Source organism: Chinchilla lanigera, unplaced genomic scaffold (assembly GCF_000276665.1).
Source record: "Chinchilla lanigera isolate Chin_1 unplaced genomic scaffold, ChiLan1.0 scaffold00067, whole genome shotgun sequence".
Classification (NCBI taxonomy): Eukaryota; Metazoa; Chordata; class Mammalia; order Rodentia; family Chinchillidae; genus Chinchilla; species Chinchilla lanigera.
In genome coordinates, this window is record NW_004955468.1 from 13,003,393 (window position 1) to 13,028,525 (window position 25,133).

General features: G+C 45.4%; 1 protein-coding gene across 1 annotated transcript; it reads left to right on the forward strand.

Annotated features, from left to right (window-relative positions):
• Positions 1 to 874: 874 nt before the first annotated feature.
• Pcp4l1 (Purkinje cell protein 4 like 1) lies at positions 875 to 19,294 on the forward strand. The gene is made up of 3 exons (XM_013522481.1): positions 875 to 1,122; positions 17,599 to 17,653; positions 18,213 to 19,294. The coding sequence occupies exons 1-3, from the start codon at positions 1,114 to 1,116 to the stop codon at positions 18,353 to 18,355; spliced, it is 207 nt and encodes a 68-aa protein (XP_013377935.1). The 5' UTR covers positions 875 to 1,113; the 3' UTR covers positions 18,356 to 19,294.
• The last annotated feature ends 5,839 nt before the right edge of the window (positions 19,295 to 25,133 follow it).

Below are 25,133 nucleotides of genomic sequence, written 5' to 3' on the forward strand. Positions count from 1 at the left end.
GTGGGCTTCATCTTTTATATTTGCTCCCTACACCTTGGCAGAATCTGCTGGGCTAGTTTGAAGCCTCAAACATAGCCCACCAAATGGTACACCGCTACCTGGTTGTGGGAAGATGCAAGCTAGCCTCTGCGAGATCGGATTTGAGTATTTCAGTGGTAACCGTAGGCGCAAGTTCAGTCTTTTTTTTTTTTTTTTCCAGCTTCATAGCTGTGACGCCATGATGGGCATATTGTAGGACTGAATTTGAATGAAAACACAATTGTAAATTAGCTTTTAGGGAAGCTCATTACCTATTCAAGTGGACCCTGCAGGGCCACCACTGGAGAGGTTTCCTTTTATTTTGTCTCATGTAGGAAAAATTTGATGAACTCAAAAGTGTCTACCAGTTCCTAAAATCCATAATCTTCCAAATCAAATAGGCACTTCAAATTTTGCCTATTATTTGCCATCGAGCGCTGGCCTTTTGCTCCAGTCTCTCCCTCTCCTTCTCTTCCTGCCCCCCGCCTTCTCTATTCAATCTTAATCTGTCACATCTTGGTTTAACTCTTTTCATTCACTGTTTCCTGCTTTCCATGTAACCTCTCAACTTCCAGCTTTGCTTCTTTCTCAAACTCACACACTCCTTCCTTCCCTCTCGCTCCCTCCCGCTTTCTTGTACCACTTCTTGGCCCCTCTTCATTGCTCTTCCTGCTTCATTTTTTGTCCTCTCATCCCCCGACGACGGTGTCCCCCTCCTTCCCGCTCTCCGTCTTACCCTAGTTTGGAAATGCAGCAGACCTCCAAGACTGCCACCATTGGATTCGAGGGGCTGTCACTCTGCGGTACGAGGAGCTCCGATTGGTCGGGCTGGGGCGGGTGGTACCTCACTGGCTATAAAAGGTGGAGCCAGCGGAGGTGCTAGGAGCTGCTCCGCCAGGACGGGGTCGCTGGGGTCCCAGGCTGGGAGCTGAGCGCTGAGACCCGCAGGTGCCGGCAGGAAAGCACCAGCTCAGCGCACCAACTTGCTATTTCTGCTCAGCCGAGGTCCTACCCTCGGAGCCCGCGACTCTCGACTGCTGTCCACGCGTCCCCGAGGACCCCGCACCTCACCTGTATTCCCGTCCAGCTGCAGCGATGAGCGAGGTGAGCGGCGCGGCCCCTGCGCTCCGGGTGGGCGAGAGCTGCAGCGGGGAGGAGGCTGTGGCTCCGAGCCCCTCGGAGGCTCTGGGGACTTTAAGCTTCCCAAATGTGGGTGGCGCTTTGGGGGTGACTGGAGTTGGCCGTAGAGGGAGGGAAATGAGCTCCCAGGTGAGAAACCATCTCGGCGTGCTGCCTTTGCCTGTCTTACTGCTCCGGGTTGTGCTGCTTTCCTTCACTCCCCTCTCGGCGTCCAGATTCCCTCTCCTAGAGTTGTATTGCTTTTGCATTGCTTAGGTAGAACCAACAAGAGCTCTAGCCCTGGTGCCCCCGGGGATGACCACTTTTCCCCTGTTGGCAAGGTGGCATCTTTCCCGTATTCAACCAGGAACATTGGAGGGGACATTTCTGGTATTAGAAGCCCTGCTGTGGTGGCGTGTCCAGCTCCTAAGGAGATGTCTCCATCTAGAGCGGACTTCCCTCTGCAGCGCTTGTTACCTTTGAGTCTCCAGGCAGGCTCTGTGGGGTTCAAGGAGCCAGACCTGGTCTTTCAGCAAATTTGCTCTTTTCAAAGAACACTGTCCATGGTGGGGGTCAAAGCAGAGACTTTGGAAAAACCCCATCTATTGACTGTACTTGTAATATCATGTGAAGGCACAATCTCATATTCTGCAACAAGGATTGTCCTTTTCAGTGAAGTTGGTCTGGACAGTGAAATCACAAGCTTGTCCTCTGAAGTTTCTCTTCTCATACCCAGGTCCTTGAATTCAATCCAGTTTCTCAGCTGCACACCAGACACAAGCTCAACTACTGAGTAGCTATGTGGCCTTAGGCAAACTATAAAACTTTTACATGCTTCATCTTTTTAATCTGTAAAATGGGTTGTTTTAATGATTAAATGAGATTAAATGATATATGCAAAATACTTTGAAAAGTACCTGGCACAGAGCAGGCACTCAGTCTGTGTTAGCTATGATCTCCCTGTGTGTGTGTGCGTTTTATTGTTAGGGTATTACCAAAAACTAGCATAAGAATTCCCAAGGGCATTAGGTTAGTGAAGGACCCTGGAGGCTGGGTCTGAGTTGAGATAGTAAAGATGAAGATTTTCAGTAGGAGTTCTGTTGGGTCCCACCAAAAGTCGTTATCTAGGGAGCCAGTTAGCGCCAACTGCTATGTTGTCTTGGTTGCCATGTCCATTAAATTTATCGTGGAAAATTCAGCCAGTCTTGGGGGCTGCAGAAGAAACTAAGTGGTTCCCAGTTCCTCAACTGGTTGTGGCTGTGACCATGGCAGTCTCACACAGAAAAGGAAAAATGGAGCAACCTTCTCTCTTCTTGCTTTTTTTTCCGGCCCTCATACAAGGAGGGAGGTTTTCTTTACCCTCTTTTTACTGAGGTCTAGGGTTCAGACCACTCCGCCTCACCCCACTGTTTCTAAATCTGGGTGTTTTAATCCAGGCCATCCCCTGAGAGTTTATCCGATTGCTATGCCAACATGAAGATTTGTGGTTAGCCTGTGCTTTGAGGGGAGAAGTGTGTGGTTGCTCGGTCGGGCACAGTACAGGAGCTAGCGTTTACAGTGGTACTGGGTGGAGTGACAGAGCTGTTTCATGTTCAGGGAAACAATTCGGTACTTGCTGGGGGAAGTCAAGTCTTGGGGCCCCTTCTGACAGCAGCTAAACTTGGCTTGCCTCCATTAGGGGCGCAGCAGGGTGATGTGAGTAGATCCTTGGATGGGGATACGCGTAACTCTGTGTATGCAGGACTGCCCAGCCTCCTAGGCTGTCAGAGCAAATAGGTTCTAACTAGCAATTTAGCCTACAGAGCTACCTCCTGCTGAGCTGAGCCTGACTTCAGGGATGAGTATTCATAACATCCAGAAGCAGCCACCTGGGTGTACACAGAGACCAGCTGTCCCTGAACCAGATCCCCTGGGGGGTCTCTGCTTCCCTCGAGGCCAAACCCCAGCCTGTTTTCTTCCTCTTTTAAAAACTATGATGAAAAGTGGAAGTGTTGCCTAGAGCCCTGTAGCTCTAGGGAGACTCCAAACTGCTTCATTTTCTCAGCCCAGCCCCATGGGTCTTGTCTTTCAGGCTGAGATGCCTGGGCCAGGAAAGCCCTGGGTACCTCGATCATACGTAAGTTTCACCTCCCCCATGCACTTATTTCCTTGCTTCAGAGAAACTGCAGAAACTGAGAGGATTTGGCACGTCTTTAAGAGATTCCCACTTCAAGTGAAGAACAAAAACTGGGAGGGAGCCTCCAGACCTAGTGCAGCTAACAGCACAGGGGTTCTGGTGGGGCTGCTGGGGGAGCTTTATCTCGGTTTTGCCTTGGTGGCCCTTTGCTGTCACTCAGTACTGCAGCAGAGCATTTCCCTGTGAGTGTGTGTGCTCGTGCACAGAGGAGCTGCAGGGACAGTCTCCAGCTTGTCTGCATTCACAGCTGCAGGCAGGTCTTGATTGCTGTGAATCACAGTCTGTCTCCTCTAGTTTAATAACTTTCCCCTTCTTTCAGTGAAAATGGGAACGAGAGATGCGTTCAGTGCCTGAGCGCTCTTCTCTGTAATCCCACCCATGCAGTATAGCTGGCTGCTTTAATGCAGAATTGTAATTCTTCTGGGAGGAATTTCTCATCTGTGAGGAACACAGCTGGAGGAATCCCATGGTCCAGCAGTCATTCTGCTGAAGTGGGATCATGGATTACTGGTGACATCCTCATGATATTTGTCTTGTGGTTTGGTTGGCAGGGGCTAGAGCAAGGGACAGGTCGACTGGATCGTTAGGGGAGAGCTTAAAACTGGTGATTCCTCCTTCTTACCTAGAAGGGATGGGATGTCACAAGGTGGGGATCACATTCTCTTTCTTGTGCACCTCTCTCTGCATATGCAACCTTCCTCACAGTGGAAATTCAGTCACAGTGATACAGTTTGGTTGTGTTTTTCCTTAAGTCAGTCGCTAGGGATCCTGGTACGGAGGGCCTTGGAGGAAACCCAAATTTCTCTCACTGATATTTTGTTCTGATGATTATGGTTATATTGGACATGCAACATATAAGGAATAGCTACTTGTTATTGGAATGCCTTCAACCTCTGGAAACATCTGTCCTCCAAAGTAAAGAAACTAGAACTTGGTCTTCAAGCTTGCTCATCCCTTTCCTGGTCACCCGTTTAGGTTGTTTGTTTTAGCTGTGTGAGCTGCAGCTTCTGGTTGGTGGCAAGTAGATGATGTTGTCATCCTGTGATATGGGAATGTAGATGACACTTTTGTCCAAGTGGCAGCAGTGATCAGTTACCTCCTAGAATATCAAGTCTCCATGGAATAGGCAACCTTAAGTAACTAAGTAAAGGCAACCCTCCAATAAGTGGCTGGAGCCCAAATACACACACCTGATGCATCTTTCATGTCTGCCTGTGAAGGGTCTTAACTATGGAGGTTGTGGGGGTTGGGTTGCTGGTGGAAGGGAGGAAGCTAGATCAATGATTGTCTCTTTAAGGTGGTGGCTCTGTGAATGCCTCGCTCTGTTTTCTTTCCACTTTTCTAAATTTCCAAACAGTCTTATCATGAGCCTGTTTTTGTCATGGAAAAAAATAAACTTAGATAGAAAGTCAGATCTATCTACCATCAAGATAACCTCAAGTAAAATATCAAAACATTTTAGTGATCTAAATTTAGATTTGTTTAAGAGCTGTAAAGATCATTTGGCCTGATCTTCTCATTTTACAGGAGGCCCTAGGCTTATCTAAGTTTACACAGGACTAGAACCAAGATTAGGGCACAGTTCTGCTGCCTTCTCATCCGAAATAACTTTCCATAGGACGTTTTAAACGTGTTACACTAATAAATATTGAGTAATTTATAGGCTACTTATAATTATATTCTAATGAATATAAAGTATTACAGAAGCTTTCTACAAGAAATAGAAATAGTGTGATTTAACAAATGCTGAGAAGTAGGGCAAGAGAGGTGAAAGACCCACATGGAATAATATTTACTAATATGGTATGTTTTGGGAGAATATTAGGCAGAGCAGGTGCTATACATCTTAAGAGTGCTTAGTCACCTTAAAAATGAGTGCATTGAGGGGCTGAGGATATAGTTTAGTGATAGAATGCTTGCTTAGCATGCATAAGGTCCTGAGGTTTGATCCTTGGTATGGCAAGCAAACGAACAAACAAACAAAAAGAAACCAACAAAAAAATCCCATAAAAATGAATGCTTTGCATATGATGGAGTGAAGGAGGTAAGCTGGTAGGAGTGAAGGAAAAGAAACTCCTGGAAGCCTTCTTTTCTTTCTTTCTTCTTTTTTTTTTTTTTCTTTTTTTTTGGACAGGGTCTCACTATGTAGTTCAAACTGACCTTGAATTTACTATGTAGTCCAGGCTGGTCTAAACTTGAAGCAATCCTCCTGCCTCAGCCTCTCAAATGCTGGGATTACATGTGTGCACCACTACAGTTGGCCCTACTTTTCTTATTTTCTTAGTCGCTAATGTCCACCCATCATGACTGAGACCCATAACTGCAGAGCACCAAGGGCCAGGGCACGTTTTCTTTCTTATGAGCATGTGTGTATATTTGTGTGTGTGTGTGTGTGTGTGTGTGTGTGTGTGTGTAGATCAAATGCATGGCCTGTGCATGCTAGGCAAGCACTTTACCATCGAGTTACATCCCCAACCCTCTCAACTCTTTTTGACTTGGAGGATGGAGTGAGGGAAAGCAGTAAAATTCATGTACCTACTGACCAAACAGTTGCAGAATATTCAGCTTTTCTTTATTCAAGTGCAAAGTACAAAGGCTTTGGGAGGTGAAAGACAAGAGGAAGAAAGAAAAATTGTATTAGATTGCCAAAATAAATGATGAGAACTCATTAGGACTGCAGAATTCTATGCGCATGCTTTTCTAAATTTATAATCCAGACCTGATGTTCAAAATGGCTTGAACTGCCCCAGAATTATTTCAGCAACAAGACTAAGCTAAATCAGAAGCAGATTCAAAACCAGTTTTTGCTGGGCGTGGTGGTTTATACTTATAACCCCAGCCCTCTGAGAGGCTGAAGCAGGAGACTTTCAAGTTTGAATGCTACCTAGGCAATTTAGCAAGATTTTGTCTCAAAATAGAAAATAAAAAGGGCTGGGGACACTGCTCAGAGCAAAGACCCTGGGTTCAATCCCAAATACTGCATAAATAAAACAAAAGCAAAATGCAGCAGAACACTTTTTGTAAGAAATCTGCACCTTGACCTTGTCATCTTTTCACTGATCTGGCTCATACAAGCCTGATTTCTGCTCCCCTTTGGGGCCACTCCTAAAGGCAGGCCCACCTGGGCCTCCCAGCCCCAACCCAGGGAAAAGAGGTGCCACTTACCATGCTGTTGTCCTCTGTGCTGCCTCCCTCCCACACAAAGCCTTCCAGCTGAGATTTTGCTTTGTAGGCTCTGGGGGGGGGGGATTCGTAAGTTTATTTTAGGACTTTAACACCACGGGTAGGATGCACATTGAAGATTACAGTAATAAATGATGCTTTGGCACTACTCTCTCCCCCTGGCCCCTACTATGGGGTAAAGGCACAGCTCCAAGCTGTGTACAGAGTACCACAAATAACCGCTTATTAAAGTGTGTAGCCCATGCTGCGGGGAATGGGCTGGGGCTGTTGACTCACTGCATACCATAAGCTGGCATGGGAATTCTGCCTCTGACTCCAGTGGGGGGTACTGCTATTCCAGGAAAGGGTTGGGGGGTGGCTAAGGGGAGAGAGACAGGGGAGAGAGACACACTGTGGGGGCTTTAGGAGCCGAGGCTGTTGAAGTTCTAAGAGGCATCTGAGATACAGGGCACCTGGGTTGTATTTCATATTTCATATAATAGGAGAGGAATGTGTGTATGTAGAACCTGGAGTAAGGATTCTTTCTCTTTCTTTCTTTCTGTTATTATCTTGAGGGTGACCTTGAGCAAGTCTTTCTGAAGCTCTTTGAGGACTGCAGCTGGTTGCTGCACTGGAAGAATTGAAACAGTTCCAACAGTGCTCCAAAAACAGCAGTCCAGGGTCGTCCAGGGGCACCAGGGGATCCCAGAGGCCTCGAGAAGGTCCTTTAGCAACGACCTTCATTTGACATTGGAGGAAACTGTGTTGGCAGGGCTGGAAGGGTCCCGGAGGAGTAGGAGGGACAAAGCCTCTTTGTCACCACTGGGAAACATAGCCACTAACTCCTGTTCCCTTTTATTTCCTGCACCTCTAGAGCAAGCAGGGAGTGTATGAAGCCTAGGATTTTTGTCAGTACAAAGGCAGGAAAGGGAAGTTTTTTAGCCTTATATTTAGACTTTTTGGGACTCAAGCTTTTTTAGGTGTCTCTGAAGTTGTAGGACAGAATTCCTAGTACCTGTGCTTGTTCATCGAAACTAACTGACTCTGGCAATGCTAGGACGGCTCGTCGTGTGTTTTCATTTGCATAGCATCCAAGCTGTATCATGCAAATGTACAGGATAGGTGGCCCAGGTACTGTGAAGCCATGATCCTTGGTCCTGTTTATTATTGCTCTTAAGCACCTGTGACCCCTCTTGAAAGGGCCCAGTGGTTTGGAGAGGAGAGTCTAGGGAAAGCTGGGTAGTCTATCCTTCCGAGGATTAGTTCTAACTCGCTGCGTGGAGCAGAGGGAGGGACACTATCTTTCCTCTTCTGGTGGCAGTGGTTGCTGTGGTAACTGTGTTAAAGAGGAAGGCGACAAAGGAAGAAAGAAACACAGTGGGAGAAGGGAGCAGGGTGTCTGGGCCTAGAGTTATAGGGTGCATATTCTCCATAGTGGTAGCAGAGGAACAGCAACTGAGTTCCTGCAGCTTTGATTGTCTTTAGGTGCTTTGCCAAGACAGTATCACCTCATAAGGTGAGGAATAGACTCACAGGATCCTCTGTGCCATACAAAGGGGGACAAAAGGATTTGATCGAAGAGATATGATTGCTGCAGTCTTAATCACTAATCTTCTCCTGTCTTCCATAATGAGAGAGAGGAGAGAGAGAGAGAGAGAGAGAGAGAGAGAGAGAGAGAGAGAGAGAGGGACTGAGACTCAAAGAGCTACCAGATGTTGAAAGCTATTCAGCTATTCTTGGCATTTTGGGGGGCAGACATTGGGAAGACAGGGAGACTGGGATTTTCCAGGAGTAGTTTAAAGTCAAAGAAGATCGTTCATGGAGATCCTATGGTAGCAGAATAAGCACAGGAGCCCTTAGAGCAGTCCTGGGTATTCTCTCTTCTCTTCCTTCAGCCCCACTTAGTGAAGGTCCACTGTATGGTAATGCCACTCTTTGATGTCAGTACTCTATTTATTTAAACAGGGTCTCACTGTGTAGCTCAGTCTAGCCTTGAACTCACTATGTAGCTCTGCTTGGCCTTCAACTTCCAGTAATTCTGCTTCAGCCTCCCAAGTGCTGGGATTACAGGCATGTACCACCACACCCAGCTGACCTGGACCTACTCTTTTATTCAATCCAGAGCTATATCATTTCAGAATAATAATTTATTTTAATCTGTGCTAGTAACTTTATACACATTTTCTGTAGTTCTTTTCATCTTTCAAGATAGATGTTTCTCTTTTGCGGTTATGCTACCTTTGCATGGCAAGGTTTAATTATTTACCCAGTGTCATACAGCTAGGAATGGTAGAGCTGGCACCTGAACAGATAGTCTATGTAGATCCAGGGTCTCTGCTTTCTGTAACTCCACTCGATCTACTACCTTGCTACTCCCAGGAATTTGAAGCCTATTCATGTATATAAACACTTTCTTTTGAGTATCTACCATTGTAAGATATGGGTCACAGTTTTTATAGGTGCTATGCAAGTACATGGGGATACATGGACCATGCTTTTAGGGAAATGAAATCTAGAGGTGTGCTGATTATAGGGAAGAGGAGATAAATCCGAAATAACTATAATACAAGCAAGATGAGCCAGGCGTGGTAGCGCATGCCTATAATCCCAGTACTGGGAAGGCTGAGGCAGGAGCATCATTGTGAGTTCGAGGCCAGCCTAGGCTACAAAGTGAGCTCAAGGCCAGCCTGAACTGCATGGCAAGACCCTGTCTCAAAAAAAGGCAAAAAAAAAAAAAAAAATACAAGTAAGATGAGCAACGCTTCATGAAACAGCCTTCCTTTCATCCTCAGCTCTTTTTCAGGCACAGCTGATGAAGTGATGCCCTTTCCCACACTCCTGGAAGCAGATACAGAATGGAGCCCTCAACTGGCTAAAAAATCAATTGATTTCAGAAATTTAGATGAGGTACCAAAGCAGAGCGAGAGCTCTCCTCATGCAATGAACAAATGCTCCGTGTAAACCGTGTGTGAAGGCTAAGTAGGAATTAACTAGATAAAATGATGGCAGGGATGAGAGAACCATGCCAAGGGCCCGAGGTGGGAAGGAACATGGTATGTTCCAGAGATGAGGTTACTGAGATGATCAGAGGCTGCATAATGTAGGGCCTTTTAGACCATATTAAATATTTTATTCTTTATCCTAAGAGCATCAGATCCATTTGAGCTAATTCAGTGGACCATGGAAGAAACAACTGTGTTTCGGTGTGTGGCGATCTGAATGTTGATATCACTCCTTTCCCCACAATTCATATGTTGAAATCCTAATCCCGAAGGTGATGCATTTAGGAGGTGCCTTTGGGATGAGATGATTAGATTGCAAGGGCAAAGCTGTCATGAATAGGATGAGTGCTCTTATAAAAGAGACTCTAAAGAATCCCTCTTTCCTTCTACCATGTGAGGATACAGCAAAAATTGCTATTTATGAAGAGAAAAATGGGTCATCACCAAATATCAAATCAATTTTGGACTTTCCAGCCTTCAGCATGTTAAATCACAGAGATTATGGCTTTTTTTTTTTTTTTTTTTGAGACAGTGTCTGCTAGTTAGTCCAGGATGGCCTGGCCTTGAACATGCTATGTAGTCCAGGGTGGCCTCAAACTTGTGATCCTACTGCCTCAGCTTCCCAAGTTCCGGGATTATAGGCAGGCATCACAGTGTCCAGGGTGGCATTTTTGGTGTGACAAACTGAATGGACTCAGGCAGGGTGGTGACAGCAGAGAGAAGTGAATAGATTAAGGGATATTTAGAAGATGAATTAATAGGATTTAACATTGAATTCGATATGCAATGTGAAGGAAAGAAAGATTTCAAGAACAGTTTCTAGGTTCCTGGCTTGTGTAAGCGGGTGAAACAGAGAGCACTTGCAGGAGATTAGGTTGGGTGACTTGTGTTATGAATTCAGTTTGAGGCACATGGAGTTGGAAGTTCCTATAAAACATCCAAGTGAAGATGCTTAAAAGTTCAGATTAGACATCTGAGATAGAAATAACATGCTGTGCTATTCAGTATGGTAGCCATTAGTTACATGTAACTAACATGTTTTAATTAATAAAATAAAATTATAAAGTTCCATTTTAAAGTACAGAATGGCCATCTGTCTCCATTAGATGCCATAGTAGATAGCACAGGTACAAAATTTTCTCACTTTTTTCTTTTGTACTACCAGGGATTGAACCCTCTTCTAAGGCTTGAACCCAAGGCTTTTGCACTGAGCTACACTGCCAGCTTTTTTTATTTTTCACTTAGATAGAGGGTCTCACTAAGTTGCCCAGATGGGTCTGAACTTGCAATCCTTTTGCCTCAGCCTCCCAGAGTGCTGAGATTATGGGTATGTGCCACTATCCCTGGCTAAAACACTTCTGTTATAGAAGTTCTATTGAAGGGGTCTGCCATTTTTTTTCTGTAATGGGCCAGATAGAATATATTTTGGGCTTTGTGGGCTTTATGGTCCCAGTTCTGCCACTATAGTGCCAAAGCAGCCACAGATAATATGTAAACAAGTGGGTATGGCTGTATTCCAGAAAAACTTTATTTAGAAAAACAGGCTGAAGATCACATTTGACCTGTGAGCTGTAGTTTGCCAATCTCTGTTCTTTGGTTTCTGGTTTTTGTTTTGTTTTGTTTTTTTTGGTGACAGGGTCTCACTATGTAGTTCAGGCTAGTTTTGAACTCACCATGTAGCCCAGGCTGGCCTGGAACACATAGCCATCCCTCCATGCCCAGCAGAATTTCTGTTCTTTTTGTTTGTTTTGTTTTTTGAGATAGGGTCTCACTATGTACTCCAGGTTGGCCTCAAACTCACAATCCTCCTGCCTCAGCCACCCAAACACTAGCATTACTGGCGTGTGCCACTTCTCTCAGCCTGCCAGCCCCTGTTCTATTCAACAGTGCAGGGATAACCAAAGTAATAGGAACAGGTAAAGTAGTACTAAGCCTTGAGAGCCTCCAACACTTATACGAGAGGAAGCGGACCGGGTGAGTGCGTGGTGTTTCCTTTGCTGGAAGTGAGAGGAAATAGAAACAGTTGATACTCTTGGGGAAACTGTTACGGAAAGAGAGGATGTTGCTGTGTCATGTTCCTCTCTGCAGTCTCAAAGCCTGAAGAAAAACGACCAGAGAGCATACCTGAAATCTCAGTTTCTGGGGAGGCTAAGGTGGAAGGATCACAAGTTCAAGGCCAGTGGGGGCAATTTGCTTTTTGAGACAAGGCTTACTATGTAGTTCAGGCTGGCCTTGAACTCATCATGTAGCTCAGGGGGCCTCAGATTTGTGGTGATCCTCCTGCCTCAGCCTCTAGAGTGTTGGGATTACAGCTGTGTGCCACCATGCCCAGCTCAGCTGGGGAAATTTAGCAAATCTCAAACAAAACTAAAAGGGCTAGGAATGTAGCTTAGCACCCTCAAGGTGATTCAAACCCCTGTACGGAAAATAAACAAAGCCCTAAGCTAAACCAGCCGGCCTCAATTTCTCTTCTTTCCCTGTGGGAAGGGAGAGTCTACAATGCTGAACTGCAGAGGAAACCAAAGAGTCATACAGGACTCCTGGGAAATTGGCAAGCACTGCCAGGATGATGGAATGGAACACTGTTGTGAATCAGGCCCATGGGTGAGGAGGAAAAGGATACAGGAAGGTAGGCAAGGAAAGAAACTAGGGCCCTCCAGGGAAAGGCAAATGCTGATGGGCCTCACAGTTGCTAATTAGCGTTCCGTAGGTATTGAGAAGTGAGAACCATTTAGTCCTGTGTGCGCAGTGAGGCTGAACTGAACCAAGCTCCAAGCTCATGGAAACTTGGGATAATAGACTTGAGTGTAAGCCAGGGAGCCACTGGGGATGGAAGTGAGTGAGATGACCCTACAATGGAATGCTTCCTCTGACGGGCTTGGACATGGCCCTGGGGGTAAAGAATGAACGCCTAGGCTGTAGCTGTCCCCCAGAGGGCAGGCTATTGTGGATCAGGAGAGCCACAGAGCAAGCACTGGAATGAAAGCCAGAATCAGTGGTCAATTCAGCGCAGGAATCTGAATCAGTAGGTGTGGTCTGGGATCATGTCCCCATGTGACCTGTAAGATGTCTTCATAATGGGAGGACAGGAGCCTGCTCCCCATGTTCTCTGGGGAGTGGACATGAACAAAGTGTTGGCAGCTGTGGACGGAGACACTGGCCTTGAAGCTAGCTGCCTGACCGCCTGGGCATGGAGTGAAGTCATGATTCCCGAGGCTTCCTTTTCTACGTTGGGATTGAGCTGCAGAGGGAGCCCTTGTGCACTGAAGCCCACCTCACCCTGGACATCTTCTTCAGGGGTGCACACACGCCGTGTTTCTGGCTGGACAATAGAGCAAGAGCAGCATGGTGTTCAGAAGGCTCGACTCTAGAGCCAGACTGCTCAGCTTCAAACCCTGGTTTTTTGGCTTCTTCGTTCAACAACCTTAGGCAAGAAAACTAACCTCTCTTGACCTCAGTTTCCTGATCTGTAAAATGAGATAATAACAATATCCATTTTATAAGGCTGTTATAATGATTCAGTGTGTATTTTTCAAGTGCATAGAAAAGTCACCAGCACACAGTATTAGACGGTGATTATTAGTATAAAATAAGGTGAGGTCATGTTCTGAAGTCCTTGACTTGTTCTAGTTCCCCTAGTTAGGTCCTACAAGGAGAAGGAAGGACTTGCTGAACCATTTCAGTGTTGTTACTTCTGGTCAGAAAAGTGCAGCACTGAAAGGAGTAGAAGAGCACCCGAGAGGTTTGTAATCCATACCTGCCAAGATGAGGGGCTGAGAGAGAGCTGAGTAGTGCCGACAAGTTGTAGCTCTTACGAGGGAAGCATTGCCCTTCTGGAGGTGTGAGTTTTTGTGAGAGGTGCTCTAGTGAGTATGCGGGCCCTCGTGCCTACTTGAAGTGCGGTAGTCTGATGGCTTGCAGGCCGACATTTCAGAGGACCCTGGTTCATCTACAATAGCTGAGTTTCTGGGAAATAAACAAGAGGGTTGAGGCAGAGGTCAGAGATCAGTGAAGGACTGAGGGCCACATAGAGGATGGGAGCCAACAACTTGTGACCTAACTGTCCCTACCCCCAATCTCAGCAGGTCACAAACACCAAGACCAGAAATCCAGGGTCCACACTGGCTATTTTGAGAACTGGCGAGTGAGAGTGGAGGGAGGCAGGGTGGGAGGCTGAAGCTTTAGCATACTACTTTCCAACAGGAGATGCGAGGGAGATTTCAAGTGGGGAAATGGGGATTTTCTTCTCCCTGCAGCACCCACTTTTGGCCTCCCCCCATGAAGATCTGGACTGTTAGATTATGACCGTTCATAAATTTAACCTAAGTGGAGCTGGAAACGGCTGGAGAGTCAGATGGCAGCTGGGGCATTGTTCCATTCCAGGGTCAGTAATCTCAGGAGAGGCTGAGGAAGGGGCCAGCTGGCAGAGCAGAGGGAATGTGGCAGTCCTGTGTTGAGTCCTGATACCCACTCCTATTTAGAGGATTCTCGAGGTCCACTGATACACAAAGCAAAGTGGAGAAAACAGCCATCTGATGGGAGATATTTAGAATGGGGTTGAGATTTTCCTTCAAAGGGAAGCAGGTGGGGGGAGGGAGAATTGATGGATTCGGGAACAGGCTTAGTTAGAGACAGGCAGAAGCCTGTCAAAACAGGGATCAGAGTTGGGGGTTTGCTGACAATAGACAAAGGTAGGATTTGAAGTCAGAGATCAAGAGACTATAGTTTTTGCCTCTTTTTTTCTCCCTTGTGGTACCAGGGATTGAGCCCAGGGCTTCACACATGGTACGCAAGTACTCTACCACTGATCTCCATCCCCAGCTCTTTTGTTTTGAGTTAGAGTCTCAAGTTACCCAGCCTGGACTCAAACTTGTAATCCTCTTGCCTTCGCCTCTGGAGTAGTAGAAGTTGACTCTTAACTCTTGACTCTCTTGTTGAGACATTTGGCTGTTATCCTATTATGGCACACCTCATCCAGGTCACACTTTTGCAGTGTGGAAAAACCTCTGAATGATGACAGGATGCCATAGCAGAAGGTGTCATCTCTGTGTCTACTGGGTTATTATATCAATCATGTGCAAAAATATAAAACTAATTAACCCCTATAAGCCAGGCATGGTTACAGGTGCAGACCTGTAATCCCAGCACTTGGGAGGCTGAGGCAGGAGGATTGCTGCAAGTTTGAGGCCAGCCTGGACTACACAGTGAGTTCAAGGCCAGCCTGAACCATATAGAAAGACAGTGTCTCAAAAAAAAATTGATCCCAAAGAGATCACAGGAAGAGAAAAAGTAATAATTGGACCAGTCTCCCAAGTGTTTTAGGAATTATCCTAGCCAGGTATGATGGTGCATACCTATAATCGTAGCAGGAGGATCACAAGTTTGAGCCCAGCCTGGGCAATTTAGTGACTTAGCAAGAACTTGTTCAAAATAAAAAAAGAGCTGGGGAGGTAGCTCAGTGCAAAGGCTGTGTGTTCAATCCCCAGTATTTGAAAAAGAAAGAAAGAAAAAAAATCCTTTCTTTTATGGAAGCGTTCTTTCAGTCAAAGAGAGATTAGCAGGAATTCCATAGATTTTCAGGAACACTTTTGTGTATGTTCTTTCAGATTTTAAAATGAAAATGTGCACAAAGTGAGCTCAAGGCCAGCCTGAACTGCATAGCGAGACCCTGTCTCAAAAAGAAATATGCAGAGGATAGATAGGAAGGAAGGAAGAAAGAAAAAAGGAAAGAAAAGAAGAGAAAAGAAAAGTCTTGCTAGGTTGCCCAGACTAGCCTTGGATTTGCAGTTCTCCTGCCATAGCCTCTCAGGTAGCGAGGATCACAGGTATGTGCCACTGTGCCTGGCTTATAGCCTGTGTAGGACACATTCCTATGTCAAACACACCATGCTATCAACCTTTTAAAATATCATTTTATTCTTATTTCCTCCTTATTAGAGAATTTTACTAGAATTAAAAGACTAGTTCAATATGTATCCATATGCTTTCCAATTAGATTCAGTACTTGTTGACACATTTGCATATTTGTGACAATATGGCAATGTTTAGCTTTGCAGGGATGGTTCAGTCTGATGGTGTAAGAATGACAAGTCAGTCTGCCTGCGTTCCAAATCCAGGTCCACTGTTTCCTACTTGTGTATGTTAACCTGGAGCAAGATCCTTAACATCTCTCTAAGCCTATTTCCTCAACTATAAGGTAGGGTGACACTTGAGAGATTTCAGAGGATTAAATTGGGTAATGTTTGTCACACAATAAGTGCTCAGTGAATATTGTTTGGGTACTTGCCTTATCACCTCACTTACCTGGAAGATAAGAACAATCTCTTAACTGGTTGCCCTTTAAGTCCATGGCCATTTACCTTAAGAGGTCGCTTTCTACAGTCAGCTAATTCTGCTCTATTTCTCCACCGTGCACTCTCTGACTTAGATGATTATTTCACTCACAAACCAGCCCCCTCAAGTCTAACACTTCTTGTCTCTTCTTCACTCTCAGCGGACAACTGTCCTTTTGCTGAGAAAACGTAATTAGAAGAAGAGAATGTCTATACATTCCCACAGAATCTGCCACTGTGCTTGCTTCCAGCCTATACTTTCATTCCTATAATGTAGATGATCTTTCTCTGTATCTGTCTAAGGCCAACCTCTCTGCTTATGTATGAGGTCCATTTCCTCTTGCTTATCCAAGACATCCCTTGGGTAATTGTTCCCTCTCTATTCCATGATCAATTTTTTTCCTTCCCTACTAAATCATTTCCATCATCATTCAAATACACTAAATCTCCTGTCTTAAAAAACACCCTCCTATGAGCCCACATTTGATCCTAGCTACTATCCACTTCCTCTGCTGTCCTTTTTTATGGCCTTCTGTAACAAAAAAATGTGCCAGTAGATCCAGCTTATTTTACCATGAAACTTCTCTGAAGTCTGAGTGCTTCCTATCACTACCATCCTAGTTGGTATCACTGTAAGACTCTCTTAATTATTTCCCCTGCTTTCTTTCTTGTCCCTCTATAGTTTATTCTCCACCCATCAGTCACAGAAATCCTTGAAAAACATGTTGGAGCTGGTTTCTGTCTGCCCTCAAACCACTAATGACTTTCTGTCAAGTTAGACCAAAATCCACTCTTTGCCCAGCATCAAGGATGTATTCTGGCTACCTTCTCGATCTTGTTTTTTTATAGTGTCTCCCATGCTTATCTCCAGCCATAATGGTTTCTTACTGTTCCATAAACATACTAGGCACAGACCTACCTCAGGGACTTTCTCCTTCCTGTCTTATCTGCCCATATGGTTCTTCACACAGACATTTACGTGGCTCGCTCTTGTAGGTAATTAAAGCCTCTACTTAAATGTCAGTCTTCAGAGACACTTTCCAAGGCTACTTGGTTTTATTTTCTTTCATAGCATGTCATTAACTTACATGTTTGCTTAATGAGTACAGGGACATTTTTTTTCTTCCTGCTGTATGCTCAGTGCCTAGAACAGTATATATTAGGCCATAATATACTTGTTGAATGAATCTTTTGCTTCTTTTAGTGCATAGAAAATCTGCCCCACCCCTAGTCAGCTCTGATTTCCTCTGCATGCATCTTCCTTCCTTCCTATCTCTCCTCCAGCTACACCAGTTGCTTATTGTTCCTCAAACAAGCTAATCATATGTTTACCCATGGCCCTGGGAAGTGCTGGTCACAGCCTTTACTTCTTCATCTCCTTCAGTTCTTTGCTCAAACACCACCTTTCAGACAGGCTTTTTCTGACAACTCTGTGTAAAGCTTGATTCCTCCATTTTCACCTCTACACTTACTATGTCCCTTCTCTGCCTTTTCTCCATAGCAGGCATCACCACCTAACCCTGTAGTCATGTTATTTACTTATTTGTCTGAGAATACACTAGAATAAGCTCCACAAAGACCAGGTTTCTTTGTTTTGTCCTTTCTGATTTCCTTAGCACCAGTAAATATTTGTTGAATACTTTTGAGATTTTTCTTCTCTTCATGATCGCAAGACTTACTTCTTCAAAAGACTAAGAGAATGTACCTAATCATAGGACAGCATGAGTGTCTAGGCGGATGGCACCTTAATATTCCCATGAATATCTAATATTCTGTTTTTTTTCCCCAGCTTAACACCAAAACATCCCCAGCAGCCAACCAGGCATCTGGCCCAGAGGAAAAAGGTGAGTAGGGTGTGGGAGGCAGTTTGCAGAGCCTGTGAAGTTAGGAGCATGAAGATAAGCAGGGATGTAAATCTGTACTCGCCAAAAGTCAGACATCAGAGGAATAAGAATACCTACAAGCTTCTTTCCGCTATTTCCTAAGAGTAAACCTTCCAGTACCTCCTCTTGTTTTAGAAGCTGGTAGGTCTAGAGTGGTTGGGGAAGGCCAGTACACTGATAAGAAGAAACTCATGAGATAATCTGGTCATTGTCTCCATCAGAAATTAGGGGCAAATTGAGAAAAGTGAGTATGTTTTGGGATTTGAACTGTAGGATTTAGGAATAAATGATAATAGAAGACATTTGTCAAAATAGCAAAACCTCCTGAAGAAACTATAGCTAGTTCCCAGCCTAAGTACTGTGACTCAAACTTCTAGAAGAATTATCAGGTACTCATAGTCCTAGCAAAGATTGGAGGGCCCCACAGAATCCAGTACAAAATGGACCTTAACCACTGGGGCCTTAGGAACAGGGATCGAGTGGTCAGGTTGACTCATCAGTTGTATCCAACCATCCACAGGGAAGGCTGGCAATGCCAAGAAGGCTGAGGAGGAGGAGGAGATTGACATCGATCTGACAGCACCAGAGACGGAGAAGGCTGCACTTGCCATTCAGGGCAAGTTCCGGCGATTCCAGAAAAGGAAAAAGGACCCCAGCTCCTGAATGGCCAGCCTTGCCCTTCACGCTGCTACCTTCTTTCCCCTTCTCCACAGCCCTGACTCCCATGTGTCTTGGCCCTTTGTCCCTCTAGCCTCTCACTGAGGCAAAGTCAACCTTTCTATATTTTTTTCTCTGGCACTCTGAAGCCATCACAGCAGTAAGAGGCACAAGGAGCATGGAGAAGATGAGGAACTTCAGTTGGCAGCTGTTTCCCTAAGGGTGAACCAGTCTCTCCTTGGGCTGAGTGTCTAGGCCTGCCCTGTGGGGTTGGAGCACAAGAGGCTTTGAGGTTGAGAGGTCCCCACCACCACCAACAACAACAATGTGGGAAAGAGGGAAAACCTTTAGAGGAGGGTGCCTGAGAGTGGGGCAGAGGCACTGTCTGCCAGTTGCCACATTCACACTTCCTGTGACATTCTTTCCCTTTCAGATCCTTCTGCACTACCAGCTCCAGTTTCCTAAGATCAAAGTCACAGTGGGGACTGGAGCCTCCTTTGCCCCAGGCAGCTTACCGTGTTAGTGCATGCTGAGCAGCTTAGTTCCCACCCAGGGAGGCAAGGAAAATTTTCCTTCACTATCCAGTCTAAGATTATAGTGGGCAGAGGCAGGACAGGCTCCAGGGGCTGTAAACAGGGAAACGAGGTGTAGAGGGGATTTAGGTAAGAAAGAAAAGTCAAGAATGGGAAGATCTCTAAAGCCATGGGCTACAGCCAGTAAAACTGTAGTACATGAAAGATTCTTGGGGCTTTGCTAACCTGCCTGCCTCTAACCGTCAACTTTAGCCACACCACCCACCTCAAGCTGCACGAGCCAAGTGACCCTGGTAGTTCCCACCTGCCCCACTGTGGAGTCAGGGCAGACACGGAATAGCTACTCTGTGATTTTAGCATGTTTAACAATTATAACAATAAAAACCCCTCAGATGGGGTCATTGAACCTCTACTAGTGTTTTTGTCTTGGGAGAAATATGAATGCAAGCTTGAGTTGGCCCCAGGGAGGAGGGTTAGAACAGCTGCACGGATTACATGGCGGCAAGGGAAGCTAGTTCTGCACGAACAATTCTCAGGCTGAAGCCAATTCTGCCTTCCTTCTCCCGACCTTGCCCTCACCTTGATGCGCCGCCCACACTGTGTCTCTGCCGCCACCACCCCCGGAGTGCACCTGCAGCCAAGCTCATCTCCGTTCTCCTGCAGCTAACGGCGCGCTTGGTACACTTCCTTCTGTAAATAAGCCTGGCCTTCTGGATCCCTACCCGCAAATCACCTATCCTCCTTCCTCCCTGTGGTTCTTCCTCCTCCTCTTCCACTCTCCACCCCACCTAGTGTTTATCAAACTGGAAGGAAGGAGACAATTATTCTGGTCACTAGGGATCACCACTGCTACACTGAAGATTTTCAACCACAAATGAAATAAAATGATGGCTTGCAAGTAAGCTTACATTGCTACACATTGAAATCAGTAGGGAAATTATAAAAGAATGAACAAAGAAGACCCATACTTACCACTTTTTTCACTTGCCTCTCCTTTCACTGTAGCTCTCTCTCTTGCTCTGTCTTTCTGTGTCTCTGTCTCTCTCTCTGTCTGTCTCTGTCTCTGTCTCTGTCTCCCTCTCCTGCTCTCTCTCTCTCTCTCTCTCTCTCTCTCTCTCTCTCTCTCTCTCTCCCTCTCTCCCTCTCTCCCTCTCTCCCTGTCCTGCTCTCTCTCTCTCCTTCTCTCCCTCTGGGAATTGAGCCCAGGGACTTTACCCTGAGCTACATCCCCAGCCCACTGATTTTTTTTTTTATTTTTGAGATGGGGTCTTGTGAAGTTGCTAAGTTTCCCAGGCTGCCCTCAAACTTGCATTCCTCCTGCTTCCGCTTCTCAGAGTTCTGGGATTACAAGTATGCTCTATCATGCCCAGCTTCAATTTTTTTTTTCTGTGATAAAATATGTATAACCCAAAAGTTACCCAAGCTAGGCACAGTGGTCCACACCTGTAATCCTAGCACTCAGGAAGACTGACATGGGAGGGTCACAAGTTTGAGCCCAGCCTGGGCAATTTAGTGACTTAGAGAGACACTGTCTCAAAAAAAAAAAAAAAAAAAAAAAAAAAAAAAAAAGGGCTGGTAATATAACCCAGTGTGAAGGCCCTGGATTCAATCCCAAGTATCCTCCTTAAAAAATTTGCCACTTTAATCGCCTTTTTTTTTTACCTCAGTTTTTTTGAGACAGGATCTCATTCTGTAGTCCAAGCTGGCCTCAAACTCACTATATAGTCCTGACTGGCCTCAAACTCATGGCAATCCTCCTGCTTCAGCCTCCCAAGTGCTGGGATTACAGGAGTGCACCACCATGCTTGGATTTAACCATTTTTATACAGTGCAGTATTAAATACATTTATAATGTTTACAATCACCACTATCCATCTCCATGATGCTTTTCATCCTGTAAAACTAAACTTTTTTTGTTTGTGTTTTGTTTTTTTGAGACATGGTCTCACTGTGTAATTTAGGCTAGCCTTGAATTTACCGCAATCCCCCTCTCTAAGCCTCTTGAATGATGGGATTACAGCCATGCATCACAAAACTGAAGGTTTAAACAATAACACCACATTTCCTATCTTCCCAGCCTCTGGAAAGTACAGTTCTACTTTCTTGGCTTACTACTTCTTGGTATTTACCTTTCCCTTCTTGATTCCAGAATATAGAAGCCAAAACCAGGTAGCAACCATGAATAAGAAAGGAGGAACAATAGCTCTGGAAGACAACCTCTATCCCAAAGTTTATCCATGTGCAGCAAGCCCGACTGTGGGGTCGTTAGAAAACCTGAGCAGTCACTCATGGGAAAGCCCTATGTGAAAGGAGTTTCCTCCTCATGATGCCAGAGAAAAGGCGGAAGTTTTACTGCTACATTTGAATCTGTTTGGGCACAGTAGATAGTGGGATAGCCCAGCCTTGTAGACAAATGAAAGAAGAATAGTATTGCCACACCTAGTGTGTGTCCTACAAAAATAGGGCTGTTCCCTGTTCCTTTATTGCATGCATGAGCTGAGAACTGGCTGGCGCTTCTTTTCACTATTGATGTAGGCTTTTGAGAGCTACCAGGTACTAAGGCTGGGGTGGTATTCTCGGCCACCAGCCCCTCTTCTGTAGACTCTCATGCTTGCAGGATATTTGCCGATTTGCTCTGTGCCACACTGATCTGGAACATATTGCTGAGATGATTTTTCCCTTTTACTAGCCCTTGCTCTGAACATGTTATAGTATTTGTTCTCATACATATTTTTAATAAACAACATAGTAACAACAAACATATACTCATAGCTTTGGGAAAGAGGGTCCTGACCAGAAAGGGAGACTTAGGCATCTTTTATTGAATTAACAGTAGTTCTCACTAAAGGTTCTAAAAGCAGATTTTTCTCTGCAGGCCTATTCCTATCATGAGTATTCAGATGAGGCTTGTTCTCTTTGGCCTGCCTGTAACTTCTTCTTGGGGCCCTGAGCTTCAGCTGGGATCTCTTTCTTGGGCTCTAGAACGCTGCTTCTCTTTCCTGTCACTTTCTCTACTGGAGAAGAAATGACTCTTGAGTACTAATCACTGAGGAGTGCTTTATTGTGTGGAACAAAGACGGCAAGTCTTTGGGGAATTGGTGAACTCTGTTATAAATGACTTAACAGAAGAGAGAAGCAGAAAACACAATAGAGGAAAAAAAGCTCAAAAGAAAAAAATCTCTTCTACTCAACAATTCTAACACCAAATCTGTGAGTTTTTAAATGAGACAATGGAAATGATTTCAGGGCTCCAGGAGGGAGTAACTCTCTTACAGCTTCAGTATTCTCTGAGTTGAGCCAAAGACTTCTCTGGGCAGCCCGTATTTATTTGGTTTTCAAACAAAGGAGCAGGATACTCAGCAAAACATGGGAATCTGAGCAAGACCATGGGAGAATTTTCCCAAGTAGTAAATTATGTCAATCAGTAGAACTACCTTATCTTTAGGTTGATATTTATTGTAGGAGTGTGGAGCCTGCAACTGCATTCTCCTTGTAGTTAATTGGGGTTGGAGCCAGATGTCCTCAGCTGTGGCCTTATCTTGTCCTTTGGGGCCTCATAGCTTCACAGGCCTCAGGGTGACCAGGAACTCACAGAGGTTTACTTACTATGAGTCCCCTGCCCACCCCCAGTCAAGGTGCCTAAGCTTAGACAACTCACAAGTAAACACGGAAAGCCAATTGGTTAATATTAAATACTGCTCAGAGCCACTTTGTAGTGGTCTCCAACAAGTTTTCCCCTCACAATAAAAAATTCTCCAACTCTCCAGACATCAACTGTATGCCCTACAATTCACATATGACACTAACTACTCGGAGGAAATACCAGGTACATGTTTCATATTGTGACTGGTGCTTCTAGTCACTGGGCTACAAATCAGGGAGCCCCATTGTGTGGTCTTCATCCTGTTCAGTAATTTTCCTGAGGCTTGCAGAACTCAGGAAAGCACTGTGCTTATTACTACCAGTGAATTAGAAAGAATATTGCTCAGGAATAACCAAATGGAAGAAATACATAGGGCAAGGCACAAAAATGGGGTGTGTGGCGCTTCAGTGCCATCTCTTTCCATGCCAGTCTCCCGGTTCCTCGATGTCTTTACCAACCTGGAAGCTGTCTGAGCTCTTCACTTCACTGTTCAGGGTTTTTATGGAGACTTCATTACATAAGTATGATTGGTTAAGTTGCTGGGCATTGGTGATTCAATCAGTCTCCCATTCTTTTCCTCTGCTGGATATCAAGGGATGAGGCTGAACATTTCAATCCTCTGATTATAAAGTTGGTTACTCTGGCAGTCAGCCTGCTGTCTTCCAAGACTCACTTCACTAGCATATGTTCAAAGGATGACAACAGTTAGCCAAGGTTATCCATACCTGTACTCCATAACTTTGCGCCCTAGGATTGAGACCAGGCACCCCAGAAGCTCGAGACTCAGCTTGTGCCCTTCTCATATACTAGGTCACTGGCTGTCTAGGACACTTGCAAGCCAAATTGGCTGATTCAGTAATTCTCTCAAGGTTGAAGAATGGATAGAGACAGGGACCTAGAGGCCCTAGATTGCAGACTCCCAATAGGTAACTAAAAGCAAGACAAAGCTGGGTGTCTGTCCTTATTTTATACCTCTCTTATTTCCTTGAAACTTTGGTTTTAAGCAGACTGCTGCTCAGCTCTGCACATGGGCACCTTAATCACTTAAGCAGTGTCTGTAATGCAAGGTTTATGAGCCCTATATTACCTGGTCCACCTCAACTGCCTTCAAAACTGAGGCCACCAAGATAAGAGTAACTAAAGGAATTTTCAGGATTTGCAAGGACATCCCTTTGCCAGTTTTATTATGGGCCAGTTCCAGGCTCCCCTTGAGCAATGCTTAGAAGTCCTAAACTTGTAATCACCTTGGGTTCCAGGAAAAGCAGAGGGGCACAGACCATCCCATGATAAGATCACCGTCCCTAAATGGAAGCAGTTACCCCATGGGAGGAACCAAGGTTGTCCACCCCCAGAGAGCGCTGTCATTTCACGGGACTCCAGCTGCCCTTCAAACCGTAGGATTCCTCTAGAGCTCAGGAAACCAGAACTGCAGTGATGATCACCCAGAACCTTTCCCACCTCAGCTAATCTCTTTTTAAAGGCTGGCCTCGGTCTTTTGTAAGGGGGTGTGGTCTGAACCTCTTCATCCGGAGGCCTTTCTCTATGTTTGGTACTGGGAATCAAACTTAGGACCTTGCACTTGCCAGGCAGGAGCTTGTGCCACTGAGCTATATCCCTGACCCTCTCCTGTACTTTCTAACTCTAAGAAGTCTGCCTATACCTCACAGTAACATGTTCTGAAGTTCTTTTTCTTTCTCTCTCTCTCTCTTTTTTTTTATGCAGTACTACAGAGATTAAACTCAGGGAGTTTGCACTGAGCTACATGCCCCCCTTTCTTTTAAAAGTATTTATTTAAGCTGGGCATAGTGGCGCATGGCTGAGGCAGGAAGATTGTTGCAAGTTCGAGGCCAGCCTGGGCTACAAAGTGAGTTCAAGTCCAGCCTGAACTGCATAGCGAGACCCTGTCTCAAAAAGACAAAAAAAAAAAAAAAAAAAAAAAAAAAAAGACCAAAAAAATTTATTTATTTATTTAGCAACTGAGTGAGTGAGGGGAGGGGGTCTTACTAAATTGCCCAGGCTAGGTTCCAACTTGCAACACTCTGCAGGCATGAACCACCACACCCAATCTGAAATTTTTTTCCCTAACGTGAGTCAATGAACCTATCCTACAGGACAAGTTGAGGTTCCCGTCTCCTCTTTGGGGAACTTGAGAGTTTTCTTAGCAGCACATACCTCTCTATTGATTTAATCTTCTTTGTAGTTAAGGTCCTCAGGGATGCTCATCCCTCAAGTTGCGGTGATTCTCTAGCTTCCTGCCACCTATAAGACATGAATGGCGATGACAGTAATATCTGGGGTTTGTAACATACTGTGTCAGATTCTGTTCCAAGCCCTTTCTCATGTATCAACTCATGATTTAGATACCATTATTATCCCCATTATACAACCAAAGAAACTGAGGCATACTTGGGAGGGGAGCGCCGGTCTTTGGCCCGGCGGCTCACTCCCTGCCTCATGGGCCCCGGAAGGAGGGCTTCTGGCGCACAGGGAGCCACGGGCAGGGAGCGCCAGTCTTCCGGCTGGCTAGCTTCCTGCCTCATAGGCTCCTGGAGGGAGGGTCCCCGGTGTATGGGGAGCCATGAGGCGGCGAGCGCTGTTGCGCGCCGGC